At 34.3% G+C, this 16,625-nt stretch overlaps 1 protein-coding gene and 1 non-coding gene across 2 annotated transcripts; one reads left to right on the top strand and one right to left on the bottom strand.

The window, feature by feature from the left end:
* Positions 1 to 9,593: 9,593 nt before the first annotated feature.
* LOC104601394 (uncharacterized) lies at positions 9,594 to 12,670 on the bottom strand. The gene is made up of 5 exons (XM_010264699.3): positions 12,295 to 12,670; positions 12,161 to 12,205; positions 11,792 to 12,073; positions 11,505 to 11,686; positions 9,594 to 10,495 (listed from the first exon to the last, which is right to left on the bottom strand). Exons 1-5 carry the CDS (start codon positions 12,515 to 12,517, stop codon positions 10,295 to 10,297), a joined length of 933 nt encoding a protein of 310 aa, XP_010263001.1. The 5' UTR covers positions 12,518 to 12,670; the 3' UTR covers positions 9,594 to 10,294.
* A 2,784-nt stretch (positions 12,671 to 15,454) lies between these two features.
* LOC148801016 (U6 spliceosomal RNA) lies at positions 15,455 to 15,562 on the top strand. Its single transcript, XR_016084828.1, has one exon. It is a non-coding gene; the product is annotated as a U6 spliceosomal RNA (small nuclear RNA).
* Positions 15,563 to 16,625: the final 1,063 nt, after the last annotated feature.

Below are 16,625 nucleotides of genomic sequence, written 5' to 3'. Positions count from 1 at the left end.
CGCTGATTGATGGGCCGAGGCATGGCATTATTTCCAGATCCAAATGCTCACCCTGGGCCATTAATCTTGTTTACGGCCCAATTCCCATTACTACATAAGCTGTCTAGTACGTTTGGGTTTGGCCAGCTTAGCCCAATGGCAGAGAGCATTAACTTGACAGACCCGCAGGCCCAACACAAACTTCTCCCGTCCTACCCGGCGGCTACCCCTATCTATCCTTCGTATCCTATCGAGTGCCAAATCAAACCCAACCTTAAGAATTGACCCTATTCCAAACCCGGCCCAGCCCATGTAGTCTAGCCTTAGCTAAAGTGCTAACTAAACCCTAAAACCACTTAGGTTGAGCTTGGACTTGAGGGTTTTGTTGCACATATTTTAATTTTCTATTTTCGTTTGGGTTTAGCAATCTATTTTAGAAAAGAAAATGAATTAAGTATCATTAAATACATAAAACTCTTGTTTTTCTTTGTTTATTTGAAGGATTTTATAACCATTGAAATTGTCATGTTAATATTAACTTTTCACATGCATACATACATAGAAATGACAACCTAATCTGCCCCACCCTGATTGGGTGGTTTTTTTGACTGTCGATCAGGTTCGGGGTGGGTATACTCTAAACTTTGATGATTGGGGATTGGGGATGGGGTGAGGGTAGTATTTGTCCACTTTGCCCCAAGCCTGGCCCAGAACCCATAATACATATTTTAATATTTTATATTGTATAATATATAAAATAAATTTGACATATATTTATGATATGTTCTTTAAAAAAAAAAATTGGTCAATGACTTATTGACCCGAGCGATTGAATCGTCGACTTGTTGAGCTATTTAATGGTTTTTGGCCAGTTTTTTTTAATTGGGAACCATCCAGACAACTGGTTCCATTTTATCCTAATCTCGGTCATTGCCCAAAATTTGTTGAATTATTCAACGACCCATTGACCCAAACGGTCGAACCATTGACCCATTTAATGGTTTTTGGTCATTTTTTTTTTTTTTAATTTTGTTGTTAGAGCGGGCCATCCATTCAAACTAAACAGTCGAACCATCAACCCAAAAACCGGTGGCCAGAATTGTTTCGTTTTCAAGTCGTATGAGTCATAAGCTCGAATGACATAACACGTATGATATTACCTAATGGACCTTAAACACTCAAAATTTAGCCTATAATTTTTTTTGTCAGACGGGTCATCTGTGTTTTTATTTATTTAATTGGGAACCGTCCAAGCAACCAGTTTTGTTTTACCCCAATCTCGGCCCCTTGCTAAAAACCGTTGAATCGATCAACAATCTATTGACCCGAGTGGTCAAATCGTTAACCCATTGACCTGTTCGATGGTTTTTGGCCATTTTTTATTTTTTATTTTTTTATTTTTGTTGTTAGAAACGGGCCGTCCGTTCGAACTAGACAGTCAAACTATCAACCCAAAAATTGGTGGCCAGAATGGTTCTATTTTCGGGTCATATGAGTCACACGCTTGAATGACATAACATGTATGATACTGCTTAATGGACCTCACATACTCAATTTTTTGCCTATAATTTTTGTTGTTAGAATGGAACATCCATTCCAACTAGACAATCGAACCGTCGACCAAAAAACCAATGGCCAAAACAGTTTTGTTTTTGAGTTGTATGAGTCACATGCTTGAATGACATAACACGTATGATACTACTTAATGGACCTCACAAACTCAATTTTTTGCCTATAATTTTTGTTGTCAGATCAGATCGTCTGTTTGATCCGGATAATTGAACCGTTGATTCAAAAACCGGTGACCAGAACGGTTTTGTAATTTTTTTATTGTAATTTTTATTGTCAGAACGGGCCATCTGTTCGAACCGGACGGTCGAACCCTCAATTGTCAGAACGTTATTAACAACATTTATCAATAATAGTGAGTAATTATACTATTTAATTAAATAATCATTAATGATAGTTTTAATAATATTATTTAGTTATTTTTAATATAACAGTAAATATTAAATTTATGAATAAGATTTATTAACAATATTCATTAAATTAATAATTACCAAAATTAAATTAAATTAATAGTATTTATCAGTAATAGTCAGCAATTATAATATTTTATTAGATAATCAATAACATTTTTAATTAGTTTTAATATAACAATAATTACTAAATTTATTAATAGTATTTATTAATCAGTAATAGTCAGTAATTGTAATATTTTATTAAATAATCAATAACACTAATTTTAATAACATTTTTTACTAGTTTTAATATAACAATAATTACTAAATTTATTAACAGTATTTATTAATAACAATATTTATAATTTTAATTTAAAGTAAATATTTATTTATAACAATATTTATAATAACAGCAATTATTAATTATAATCACTAATTATATATTTATTAAATTACTGTAATAATCAGTAATTTATTAACAGTATTTTTTAATAACAATATTTATAATTTTAAAGTAAATATCTAGTTATTAAGAATATTTATAATAACAGTAATATTAATTATATATTTATTAAATTTATGTAATAATCAGTAATTAGTAAATTACAGTAATTAATTACTGTAATAATCAGTAGATTCCATTAATTACTGATTATATAATTAATCACTAATTATATAATTAATTATCCATTAATTACTGTAATTACTGGAATAATCAGTAATTACTGTAATTATCACTAATTATATAATAACAGTAATTAATAAAAAACGGATGCTCTCACGTGGGAATCTACTCGCACGACTAGATTCCATTTGCTGCACGGAGAGAATATCCATTTTTTATTATATATATATATATATATATATATATAAGATGTTTACACATAAGAATGGCTAGGGTTGGGCAAATTCAACACCGCACCATCTATTTCATATTGCCAGTTGTATAGCCCTAAAAGCCACGTACTGGTGTCCTTTCGATTTAATCTGATTCATTTAAGTTGGATTTGGATGAATTCGGATATGCTGACTACAACACATTGCTGGCTATGCTCATCCAGGCTCCAACTGTGCATTGAGAATATCGGTGACCACAATACAATTGATATTCCGTATATGCGGCTGGATGAATGTGACCACCAATGTGTTGTGATCAGCAGACGATTTGAATATGAATTTAATGAAGACAGAATCGGATTTGAAAATATGATCCATTTATATGAATTGATCTGAATTTGGATATTACTTCATTCAATTCATTGGAATCCAATCCGACTATATATGTACAAACAACATTTTTTAGTATTAAAATTCTTTTAGAATTAAATGGAATTTGGACTTGATAAACCTAATTTTTTAACTGTTTTATATCTAATTTTTGTACAGATTTATTGACATTCCAATCATATAGGATATCGTAATTATGGGTGCCCACGGTTTGGTTAACCGAACAATGAGCTAATTTTTGAAATCAAATTGAGGTTATTGGTTTTTGGAAAATCGATAATCGAAACCGAACCGAAGCCGATTGATTAACTGATTGACCGGTTTGGTTAACTGTCGGTTTTATATTATTTACAATTTTTATTGTAGAAAAAAATATTTAAATATATAATAAAATATTAGAAATATATATAATATTATATTTTAAATAATAAATAATATATTATATATTGTAAATATATATTATATATAATGCATATTTATTAATTTATTATGTATAGAAAATATAATATAAATATACATAAAAAATATATATAAATTTATGTACATCGGTTGTTTCAGTTAATCGTCAATTTTCTATTTTGGTTAACTGAAACCAAACTGATACTTTCGATTTTTTTTTTTAAATAGTGAACCAACCGATTTAGTTAACCAAATTTTCAGTTTGATTTTTCGGTTTTTTTACACACCCCTAATCCTAATAAGTATATGGATCGAATTTGAATATATATATATATATATATACGGTCGGATATCAAATAGAATTTGAATCTTCTGGATTCTTAGTTAGATATACCCCCTATTTGAATTTCTGTTAAATCTAATTGATTGCAATTTATTTGGTTGGATGAAGTTCAGTTTAGCTAATCAGACATACAGACCACGAACTCTGATACCTAGGACCACAGTGTCTGGTTGAGAAGGACTCAGCTACCCGTACAATTCACATGGAGCGGTTTGGTTTTGGTACGTAGAATGGGTGGAGGGGTGGTGGTGGGTTGTTCTACGTCTCAAACTTTATAGCCAGTTTGGCCACGCAGCGGTCCCATCCCATCTTTTTATCAAATCATATATAGCACCAGCTTGTCTCCCGGTCGGGGCCAGAACCCACTTCTATATAATGCCTTCATTGCCGCCTTGGCCGGGGAAAGCGTTTGAGCAGGGCGAGAGAGGCGCTCCCAATTCTCCCTCCTGCCCTGGCCCCCAACCTTATTGTATCCATCTTCTTCCAAAAGGAATACTATGTTTAGGGACTAGACTGGGCCCCGGCCAGGGCCATCACAAACCCAATGCCTTGGTTTTATCCAGGGTTCAAAGCATCAGAAAGACATAAATGTTATGTGTTTAAGAAAAGTAAATTTAAGAGATGTATTGGGATACGCTTTGAATACACATAAAAACATATGAAAATCCTATAAATACTCTAATAAATCATAAATAAACATCAATATCACTAAATATAAGACCTAAATGAGCTATTTATACATAAAAATCATATGTTTTAATAGGTTTTATGAAAAAGCATATTATAATCAACAAACGAGAACAAAAACATACAATTTAATAAAGTACTCAATTCAGTTCCAATCTTCCAAGTTCTGACTTCAAATTTTAAATCTATTATTATAATTTACAAGTTTAACATTTGAATCCCAATATGATTTTTACAATTTTACATGAATCACATAAAAAATCAATTATTATATAATTTATTCAATTTTAGGTGTTAATGTGTTAGTAAACTAATTTTCAATTGTTATTATGATTTTTTTAAATATATATATTTTTTCAATTATTATCTAATACAAGTATCCAATTAAACAAATAATAATTGTTTTCATATTTTTGAGGCCACAATTATATTTACATTCAAATTATAGATTATCGTGTGAAATATATCAATGCCTTTTATTCTATATTTTTTAAATACTAATAAACATATATGTACATTTTCATGTGGCAATATCTCTAAGACAAAACTATTTATAATTCATGGACAGTTTCTAAATAGTTATAAGTGGGTAGTTTCTAATATGAGAGTAAATGGCATATATGCCCTTTTTATGCCCATTGTATGTTTAGACAAGAGGGATAGAAAATGTCCAATGAAAATTTCAGAAAGAAGGGGCATTCACTCTTTTATAGGTAGTATAGATATATATCACTAAAAATTCTTTTTAATTGGTTTAAAAGTTTTGCCAAGTGTTATCTAATCCAATTAAACAATTAACAATTATTGAATCAAATAATTATATAAAAATTGTAATTATTGAATCAAACATTTTTTCTTTATTTTTTAAATAATTAATTATTTTTATTCAAATAATTAATTTACATGTTTTATTCTAAAAAATAAACAAATATTTTTTTGAATGGCTTCATGGGCATCTATTATTTTTATTCTAAAATTAATAATTATTTTCATTCTAAAAATTAAATAATTATTTATTTTTTATTCATATAATTATTTTGCATATCTTATTCTGAAAATTAAATTAAAATTAAAAAAGTAAATATGTAACAGAAAAATTGAATGGATTTATGGACATAATAGTTGAAATACTTATTTTGCATGTTTCATTTCAAAAACTAAATAATTATTTATTTTTATTCAAATAATTATTTTGCATGTTTTATTCTAAAAATTAAACTAAGATTTAAAAAGTAAATATGTAACAGAAAAATTGAATGGGCTTATGGACATAATAGATCATCCGAATATTTATTGTAAATATTTATTATTAGAATTTAAATCATAGCAAAAAATTAGAGAAATAAATAAATATTTATAATCTATAAATAAAAATTAAACTTTTCACATGGTATTTCAATATATTGATGCCGGTCTTAGCTCTACAACATACTCAACCTATAGGGTTAGATCACATAAAATTGAAGAAATTATCTATATATTATATATTATTCTGAAAATTAAAAAATCAATTATTTACAAGAAATTTCAATTGATCTATGGACATGGTAGATCATCCATAGATATGCAACATAATCAATTTTTAGAGATGGATAACAAGAAAAACCTAAAATTTTCATTTATTTTTTCAAATTTTTTACTATTCTAGAATTTCTTCAAATATTCACAAAGATCTACATATATGAGCAAAATAAGTGGGCTTTTTTGCACAAGAATAACATATCAACATACACAAAGATGTTTCTAAGCATTCAAACTAAAAAATACAAAAACATTGGATGAAATTGTAAAAAAAAATTGAAAAAAAAAACATATTTTCGCTCTTTTTTAACAATCTTGAAAAACTTGTTGGATCTTGCAAATTTGTGGATGTTTTGGTGGATTTTGGCTAGATTTTAATATCTAGGAATTGTATGAAGGTTTCTAGAAGGTTTGGGGAAAAAATAGGGCTTCTGAAATGGGTTTAAAAGCTCTCTTTCAAGTGATTTTTTTTTTATTTTTTGCAACAGTAAAATTGCATTGTATCAACCAATACACTAGTATATCGGTCGATACAGCACTAAAATAGACTGATACGCTTCCGGCACGACGATGAGGAACAACACTAAGGATTTGGTACCGTTTCCTGTGCCAAAACCTCAAAGATAAGATATGCATCAGCCGATAGTAAAAAAATTTTGAACCTTGGTCCCACCTAACTAATAAGTAGTACCTCCACACAACTTGGTCCACTGCCCATGTACCAATATCAAACCCTAAGAATTCCAATGCAGTAGAACTTGGCTTCTATGCTGATGTCCTTTTATTTAACTGAACATGAGAAGATGAAATAGTTGTCTCACCAGGCCAGAGAAAATTATGCAGCTGATAAAATGTCCTTGTGCAGTGGTACTTGTAAACCCTGTGTTTCAGCACTAATGGTGATCAAGGTTCAATTGCATTTGCTTCTCTTTTAACGGGCGATATTATTAAAAGTTTAAAACTAAAAAATCCCCTCCTTTCCCACCGGTAAATATCGTACGATATGCACCGCCTACGTTTGTAAGTCAGTTTTATTGGATAATTGTACCTACTACCTACACTAAAAACAATGTCAATACATGCTAGGTCTATTCTATTCACTTCCGATGGTCCCTGGAACCTGAAACCACCAAAAATAAGCACCGATCCTGATGCAGATCAATGGCTTAGATGCAAGTGATTGGTCCCATTTAACACCTGGACCAATGTTTTCTTCATTAAGGTATGACGTCTATTCAGTGCAAACAAACAAAGCCCTAAATTGGCACTGCCATGCTCTCCTTTTCAGGGACCATGTAGGGAACCCCGTGAGATTTTGTGCAAGTTAACTGCAGGTGAATATCTCTACTGGGCCATCAGGTGAACTACATATTAATTAAATTAAATTATTAAAGGGCAATGATCATGTAAATGTGAAAGAGGAAGGTCAAGTGAAAAGCACATGCAGTATAATTTGGATTAGCTGAACGCTTTGGCTGTTCAGCGGGCTGTGGAATTAATGACGTCAATAATAAATTCATGAGTTCCAATTTATTATTGATGTAAAACCTTATCATGGATTCCATAACCTGCTAAACAGCCAAAGAGTTCAATTAAACCATCATTGACGTCAAATTGTTTGGGATCCTTCGAACCAAATTTGGCACCACTGAACCCAAAACCTTTGGTTGGTTCCCTATGTCCCGGGCCCCATGCATCTTACAAGATTTTATTTGAGTTTAAGGCAAAGTGGTGCTTGTGGAGGGCCATGTAGTGTTCTGACAAAACTAAACTGGAAGATTAATTTTACATGGTTTCCACATCGTGGCTGAGGTGGCAGCTCAAATGGGTCTTCCATGAGTCAAATTTCTCGGTTTATATCCCTTGTCACGTGGCAAAAACATCCGTTTTCTTGAGCAAATCTATTCACTCTTCTTTAGGTGAAGTTGGGAGAGTTGGAGCCTAGGCTGCATTTGGTCAATCAAAAGTTTCCATGTCGCCCATGTTAGTTTCATTCAATATCATGTAAAGTTTAAACTTCCCACAAGCATGGCAATATGAGTGTGTTTTGATTGGCAGGATGCAGCATAGGCTCCAATCTCGTTGGAGCAAATCTTTTTTAATTTTTTTAATTATTTTGCTGGCATTAAGGTCCCGTTCATTTTTCGGTAAGTTACTTATTCGGATAAGCTTTTTCTGGACAACACTTATCCGGGTAAGTGCATTTACTCATGTTCTTTTATTTTTCATGTAAATAAGGCAATAACCATTTTAACCATAAAAAATTCATTATTAAAAATGGCATTTTTGTCCCATTCAAGTGTTTGCAACTTTCCTCTTAGGTGGAAAAGTTATTTACCCACATAGGGGATGGGCAGGAAAATAAACTTTCCCTGTTCCCCACATAAATCTGAAAATAGAACATGGGATTCTTGGATCCCATTGACCAACTTCCCCCCCTCTCAAAATCCGAAAACAGAACGGCCCCTAAAACCCTTTTTGAAAATAAAATTACATTCCTCATTAATGCCCTTATAAATTATTACCCCTTTATATTGATATAACTTTAATCAATTGGTTACTTTGCAATGATAGTGGATATATTCAACTCCTCATAATATTAAGAATGGATATGACATTAATTGAATAGAACGGAATGGTGAAACATTGATTCATGTGGTGGACCTCATATGGTTGGGACAAGGCTTAGGTGACGATAATGATGAAATACAAAGTTTGATAACACAAAAGGAATTAGGAATGGCAATAGGGCGGGTTCAGGGCAGGGATCATACTCCTCGTCCCCAACCCTAATTCTGAAATTAACCCCATCCCTATTAACCGCTACCCCTGTCCCCAATTCTCAACAGGGATAAAATTTGTCCTCCATCCCCGATTCCTGATGGGGATGGGTTCCTCATGGGGACTTGAATTCCCAAAATGTTTTTAGAGAACAATATTTTTTTTAAATAAATTTACTTAAAATCTCCATCCCCGACCTCGACCCCGACTGGGGATTTCTATTAATCCTTGTCCCTGTTCCACCAAAACAATCCCCATTCCCAACCCCATCGAGTTGGGGAAGTTAGATCCCCGTCGAGGATGGGAAAAATTGTCATCACTAAGAAGGATGAATGTTTTGAGAATGAGCACATCCCTTCTTCTGTGATAGGGGAACACCCCATGTTGATTAGAAAGTGAATGTTTTAAGAAACAAATACATTCCTATATGTAAATTTAATGACTTTTACTATATGGGCTTCTTGGACTTTTCACTAGACAAATGCTCCCATTGTTAAAATTAGATAAGCCAAAACCACATTCCTAAAATTAAAAAAAAGGCCTTGAACAAAAATGAAGGAAGAAAATTTTACATTGGCAACGGCACTCTTTCTGCTTTCAGCCATATTTGCAGGATGTAGGTTCACCATTTAATGGGTCTCAATGTGGAAACTAACCATTCAAAATTAGGATGAAAAATGATCAAAATGCAAGTCTTCACTATATATGCATGTATGGACCACCAAAAAAAGAGAAGTTCTATACATTAAGACTTTGAGATCTCCCAAAATTAGCCCCAGATTAGGGTTTTGAATACACATAATGTTGGGATTCACATATAAATAGTTTAAAAGAATCTCATGTTAGAAAGGAATGAGATGTATAAGGGATTTTATATACAAGAGTGGTCTATAACCCAATAACTCAAGCTTTTGGGTTATATGTGGTGTCCATCTCCTATATACAACAGTAGAAGTCCTATGCGTGTGTAGATATATGAGCCCCTGGTCTTGATGACTCCCCTCAATTTATAACAGATTGGCAAAATTATCCATTACATTCCATCCATCAACATGTGTGTATGAATGCATTTTTCTATTCTTGTTTTTTCCTTTTACTAGGAAACTGGTGTTAGGGTACTTGACTAGTGAAACAGCCCTAGTTTTGGAGCACATTTATTCAGAGCCACAACTGTAAGAGAGAGAGAGAGAGAGAGTTTTGTTTGCACGTGAACCCTAGGTGTCAGCCTTTGCATCAAAGCAAGAACAAAGCACAACAACACTTAAACAAAGAGAAACACCATCAACTGCTCTTCTATGATTGCTTCTAATTTCTCTCTGCCAAAAAGAAAGGGGAATCTCTCCCATCTTTTCTTCTTTCCCCAACTCCTTTTTATTTTTATCTTTAAGCCCCTCCCTTACTTTTTACATATATTCCTCTTTCCAAACGAAACCTGCCATCTCAGCTTGTGCTTCCCTCTCTGCCTGTTTCCCATCCACAGACTCGTCCATGATAAGCATCCTCCTTGCCTGCATTTGCACATTTTCTTCTCTGTTCTTATCTCTTCTTCATCCTCTCTTGTTCCCCCTTGTTTCTCCACCTTTTCCTCAGCTCCAATCTGCACATTTCTTGCCCATGTTAGTGTCAGATGCAATATCTTTATTTTCAGCTTTCTCAAGTTCAATTACTTGCGGATTAATTCATATATAAATGTGGAAATGCAGGTCTGGTTTTCTGCTATCCGTGAAGAAATCTGTGTTCTCTGTCAAAACCCTTAGTGGGCTTTTCTTTTTACCCAATGGGTTGGACCCACATGGTATCTAAGATTTTGGTTTGGTTGACAAATGAATATGACATGACCTTCCTTTGACAAATAATGCACAGACCCCATTGCATCTACGACTTTGGATGAACTATCACTTGTTAGTTGTCGTTGATCAGGATCTACAATTATCAGGTTAATTCTTTGGTGGGCCATGGGCCATGGCCCAATCCATCAGGCCATGCTCCTTCTTTGATCTAGAGTTAACATAGGTCCAATGGGGAGTGCAGCCACAGTGGTGATAATGACCCACCCAATTGCTGCCCAACATCTGAAATATACAAATTGATAGCCCCATAATCTTTCTAGGTTTTGTGTAGGGTCTCCTGATTGGACAATCAAGAATGCCCAACATATAAATGGACCTTGATTTTCACACTGGATGGCCCATATTGAGGGCCCCCCTTTGCAACAAATTGAAATAGGGAAGTTGGTAAATAACAAAGAGGTTGATCTCCAGGCTGAAGGTATCTTCTGAATAGCCCACATGGATGAGCATGTGAACCTCTTGTACCAGGCTCTTAACTGATCTTTGAAGTACTTAAATCTGTAGTTTGATACCTTCCTCCCAAAGAAGAAAAAGGACAAAAGAGAATTATTATGTTCTTATCTTCCTACATCAATGAGTTTAATGAACATAATTAGGTTAAATTAATTACCCAAAGACTATGAATGAATTCAAGAAATAACTGTGTTTCAATGCATATAATCAATATAAATATTTCCTTTAATTAGCTAGTCAAAATTAAAATCATTAACCATTAACAAGGTAACTTCATAATAACTGTAATTCTCATGGGCATACCTCTTCCTCGGGCTTCACTTTTGTTCCACAGTTGTTGGGTGACTCCCCACTTTCAACTTCACAGCGCCTTAATGATCTCTCTTTGATTGAAGGAGTTGAAGTAGGGCTTGGACTACTTGAGCTGAGATCGGGTGGTGTACTTTGAGTGCCAACATCTCTAGTTGAATACTGCACTTTCTTCTCTGCAGTCCCAGGAAATGGAATTAAGAAACAGAAAGGTAATTCAGAAAACGCAGCTTTTAGAAAGACAACGGTGTTGGAAACAAAAGCAAAAAATTGCTTTGGACCTTGAATTGCAGATTCATTTTGGTCGTCTTCTACTATGGTTGGCTTTTTCTGAATGTGCCGTGCATGGGAGTAGCAAACGAGAGGTCCAGACATTGAAGCTCTGCTTGCTGTTGAAGGAGGAATGGATATGCCACTTAATGTTTTTGCAGACAAACACTCCATTGGGACCTCTCCTGAAAGAGGATTGGAGATATACTTCTCTGCTTCATACCATTTGGAGTTCAAAGCAAACCCATCTGGTGATAAGCATTCCCAGCTGTAACTAGATCTCACCTGCAAAGCTGCAACAATGCAACCACCCGATTCATCAAGAACAAAGATGAATAGACAACTCATCATCTTCACCATTCAAGTCTAACCTTACTTACCTTTGAGAGCAGTGGTGAATGAGTAAGTAGATGGGTCAATCTCATCTGGGAACAAACAAGTTGAGAGAGCAGTGAGAGAAGGAAGCATTTGATGAAATCATGAAAACCACGCTAATTAGTTAAAAGAGCAACACCTCTTAAAGTGTAACCAGGAGAAGAAGCAGTGCTGGAGATGGTTGCGTTTGATCTGAAGGATCTCGCTTCCTCTCTAAAGCTTCTGATATTCGAAGCAGAAAACCTTCTTGAATTGGTGTTCTCTCTACTGATACGAGCCCTGAGAGACCATTCTCTTAAACCGAAATCTGGTTCATCTCTTCTCCGGGAACCCAGAGAAGCTTGTTCCATGATAGAGATCATGGGGTGTTCTATAATTGGAGCAGAAGACCTTCTCTTGTCTCCTCTTCTTCTCCCACCTTCTTCTCGCAATTCTTCTCCACCTTAGTGTTAAGGATATATGGACCTAAAGTCAATCATTATCATCACTGACCATACACCCCACTAGGCTGCTACATGGGCAAGGCCCCACCAACTCAAATATATATATATCAGGACCATTCAATTTGTGGGCGTGCCCCATTTTGATTGGAGGGTCATAACATCATGGGGTCCAAATGAAATGAATGGGTTCTGATGAATGACTTGATTGGTACCAGTAGGACAAATAATATACATGCTGTCTGTGTTGATTGGCATTGATCTGTTCAAAATACATTGAAGCTACGGGTTTCATTTTCATGAAGTTGATGAAGAAGTAGATGTCTCTGTTGGGTTGTTTTCAATGTGGGTCGGACCGGCGGGGAGAAAAGAGAGGAACAGATGGTGTGGTTGTTGTGCTGTGTCATGTGGTTGTTGTCATATTGTGAAAATGAATGCAAAGGGACCTTCCTTCCATATTATGAACGTGGTGGGTTCCAGTTGAGGTTCATTAAGGCCGTAAGACTTTGTCTTCTCTATGTGAAAATTGCTTGTTTCACGGAAGCAAGAGGCCTGGGGTTGGACACTCCTGGCTTCTTCTAATCAGTCAAGTTTTCTTTTCACACTTTTTTTTTTTTTTTTCTTTTCAAATTCAAAGGTTCTTATTAATCTTATCTGTATGGGAGCGGGAGTTATATAATTTGAGTCCAAATTAAAGCATCTCCATTCAAACCTTCAGTAGTAAAAATTAGGACTACTGAAGGTTACTACTGGTTATCACTTTGTGCTGAGATTATCACTACTGGTTATCTCGCTTTGTGCTGAGATTATCACTTTGTGCTGCCTCAGTATCAGTAAGTGCTACTAACTGGTTACTACTGCACTTGTTAAAGCATCTCCATTCAAACCTTCAGTAGTAAAAATTAGGACTCCAAATATATCGGTTTTATGGGATTCAAATACGAATCTAATTTGTTTAAGTTGGATTTGGATCTCAGTTTAGCCAATTGAATCAGCTTTAACAACATTATTTGTTTATTAACTGTATCAAATTTGGATATTATTGTTTGGTCCAATCTTCTAGAATCCTGTCCAATTATTAAATGTACATGTACAAAAGACCATGATTTTGTAGTATTAATTTTTTTTTTAATTAAGTGAGATTTGAGATATAGATAGCTCTGCTTTTTCCTATTTATATTTAATTTACTGAAATTCTAATCGTGTCATATTAAAATTGAACTTATATCATAGAAGTGGTAACTGGTAACCAATTATCTTGTATTTATCAAAATTTACAGGGCTTTTGATTGGTCAAAGTTCTTTCGGTATCTTATCCTTGTAGAAATTGCCTAGCTTTATATCATCATCATCATTGCCCTTCACGGGTGAAATGGGCTCAAAGTACCTTAGTGATTATAGCTTGAGTACTTGAACTCTTAACAAGGTTCATATCTCAACATATTGAAGCTTACCATGTGATAAGTATGGTTTTTGAACCCACAAAATACTTTTTAAAGGGATTTTGGGGGCGGGGGAAGGGGATATCTTTATGGCCCTGTTCGCATTTACTCATGTTCTTTTATTTCTCATGTAAATAGAACAATGACTGTTTTAGGTATAAAAAGTCATTATTGAAGAGGACAATTTTGTCCCATCATCTAAGTATTGGTAATTTTCTTCCTAGTGGGAAAGTTATTTACCCACACGAGAGATGAGTATTACTTAACTGGGTGAGTGATACACAGAAAAAATAAATTTTTTATAAATCCTACATAAATCTAAAAACAGAATATGGATATATTGGTCAATAGGAATACCAACTTCCCCCCCTCTCTAAATCCAAAAAAAACTAATAGCCCTATGTATAATCATTAGATCCCCTCCTATTTTACCTGACCCTAAATTCGTGAACCTTGGTTGTTGAGAAATTATAAGTTTGCAACTGGGATTGGAGCAAATAAGATATCTCTATATCCAAACTTGATTCATTAATATTTAAAATTAAATGGAATCTTATCTATCATATTTAGATTGTAATTGTATAATTACATTGAATATTGTATATCATGAGTAAAATGACTTGAAATATTCAGACCAAATATATGAAGAGAAAAATATTAATTTTATGTAGATATAGACAAAAATGTGAATGTTTAAAATATTATGGGATAGGGTAGCATCATGTCACATCGAATTTAAATTTAAGTTTGGACAAATACCATTTGCAGCCCTAATTATGGATGAGATATCTTTCACAATCTTTTCCAAGATATGAAATTAAATTTTATTTATTTAAATATATACTATACTTTCAATTAATTGGACTAAAATTTTTTGCCCAAAATAAACCTAAAATTCGAAGAAGTTTTGAAAAATTGTCAAGGTTTTAGTCCAAAATCTATCATTATCCTAGATGAAACTCAAACTTCAAGAAATTACATTTGGATTTGGATTTATATGCTTAAAAACCGCTCCCATAAAGAGATTGTTCACACAATAGAAAATAAAAAGCAGCAAAGAAATTAAAGAATACATTGAATGGTTGTTGAAAGCTGTAGGATGAACCATGATGCAATGAGTATGAGGTTGGTTGGTGTTTAAGAGATGAAGGAATTAAATGATATATTAATACGTACAGGCATTATTTATTGATGCAGTGCTCGCTGTTTTGTCAAATTCATGCAGCAGTGACTACTCCAAGAACAACGCTTAGAGAGAGAACAAACATTCAAGAACGCATTTGTTATTTGTTTTTTGTGATGTGGGCATTCTTAGGAGAGAATATATACCAGGCTACCTGCTAGAGGGCATTAGTCATTTGAAGGCTAGGGCTCTCGTCTCATGCAATCATCCAGGAGTCCAGACAGGTTACTGTTCCTCAATGTCGTTTCTTGGAGTCAATTGGAGTGGGAAAGATACAGAGAAGATTAGCATGGCCCATGCTCAAGGAAGACGGCTGCATATTCATCAACACTCACCCTGCTAGCATCACCCCATCAAGCTCTTTGATGAACAAATAGTTCCAATTTCTTCCCTGGGGTCAGCTTCATCAACCCAGATGAGTCGTGAGTGGTTAATTAATTATAACCGAATCAACAAAGAAACAGGCAGCTTGACTGACCAAACCAATCCCTGAGCAAATTCAGTAAGAAAGACCAAGGTGGCCTAACCCCAGTTCAATCGGTTGGACAGACAGTACATATCAAGCAATCACTGAGAACCTGTAGCAAATTATTTATTTGCCAAAGAAAGAAATGGCTAATGAAATGTCTTTTCAGCATCAGATCGCCCAACAGTCGGGCTCTCCTTACTCCTTACTGGAATTCCCATTAGAGGTCTCGCACAAGGATTCGATGGGTACACCAGAAACTGTTATGGTCAATATCGTCAGACTGGAAGCACACAGGAAACTGCAAAGCTCACTGGGTCATGGTTTTTTTCACTGGTTAACCTTAACCGGTAGCTTAGATCATCGTCCAGGCCATAAGAATAGTCAAATGTAATTGAGACCTGGAAAACTCAACTGTCACCGGTTCAATTGTCCTACCCGGTCTGAGCCTCAGAAGTCTGGTTGTTTTGAGATTCTCAGCTTTTTTAACTCTTGGCCACAATATCAAAGATTGAAATGGGTCACCTTCTAATTTCCATTGATTTGATTGGAATGGTTCAACAGGGATTTTTGCATGTGCTGTGTTGCTGTAGTTTATCTGTCTTTTTTTTTCTTATGAAATTGCTTTGGATTATCTGTCAGATCAGATGTCACTTACATCCCAGAGTCCCAATCTACTTTCAGAGGGAACACGTGCACCTACACATTAATTGAATCAAGATCCTCTAATACTGGAAATTTAATGGGATTGTCGTTGTTTGGAGATGGGTTACCAATTTGGAACACTTAATAGAGGCTTAATGGGAGGGAAGGAAGAACATTGACGGTTGTATTGATGATGATGGGGCCTTGATGGATTAGGATGGCAGTTATTCTAGCATATACGATGTGTATGGATCGGACTAGGACCCAGATGGGAAGGGTTAAATCTAAGGTTTT

The sequence above is a fragment of the Nelumbo nucifera genome, chromosome 3, assembly GCF_055504915.1.
Source record: "Nelumbo nucifera cultivar China Antique chromosome 3, China Antique-T2T, whole genome shotgun sequence".
Lineage (NCBI taxonomy): Eukaryota > Viridiplantae > Streptophyta > Magnoliopsida > Proteales > Nelumbonaceae > Nelumbo > Nelumbo nucifera.
This window is presented reverse-complemented; position numbering and strand designations above follow the sequence as displayed.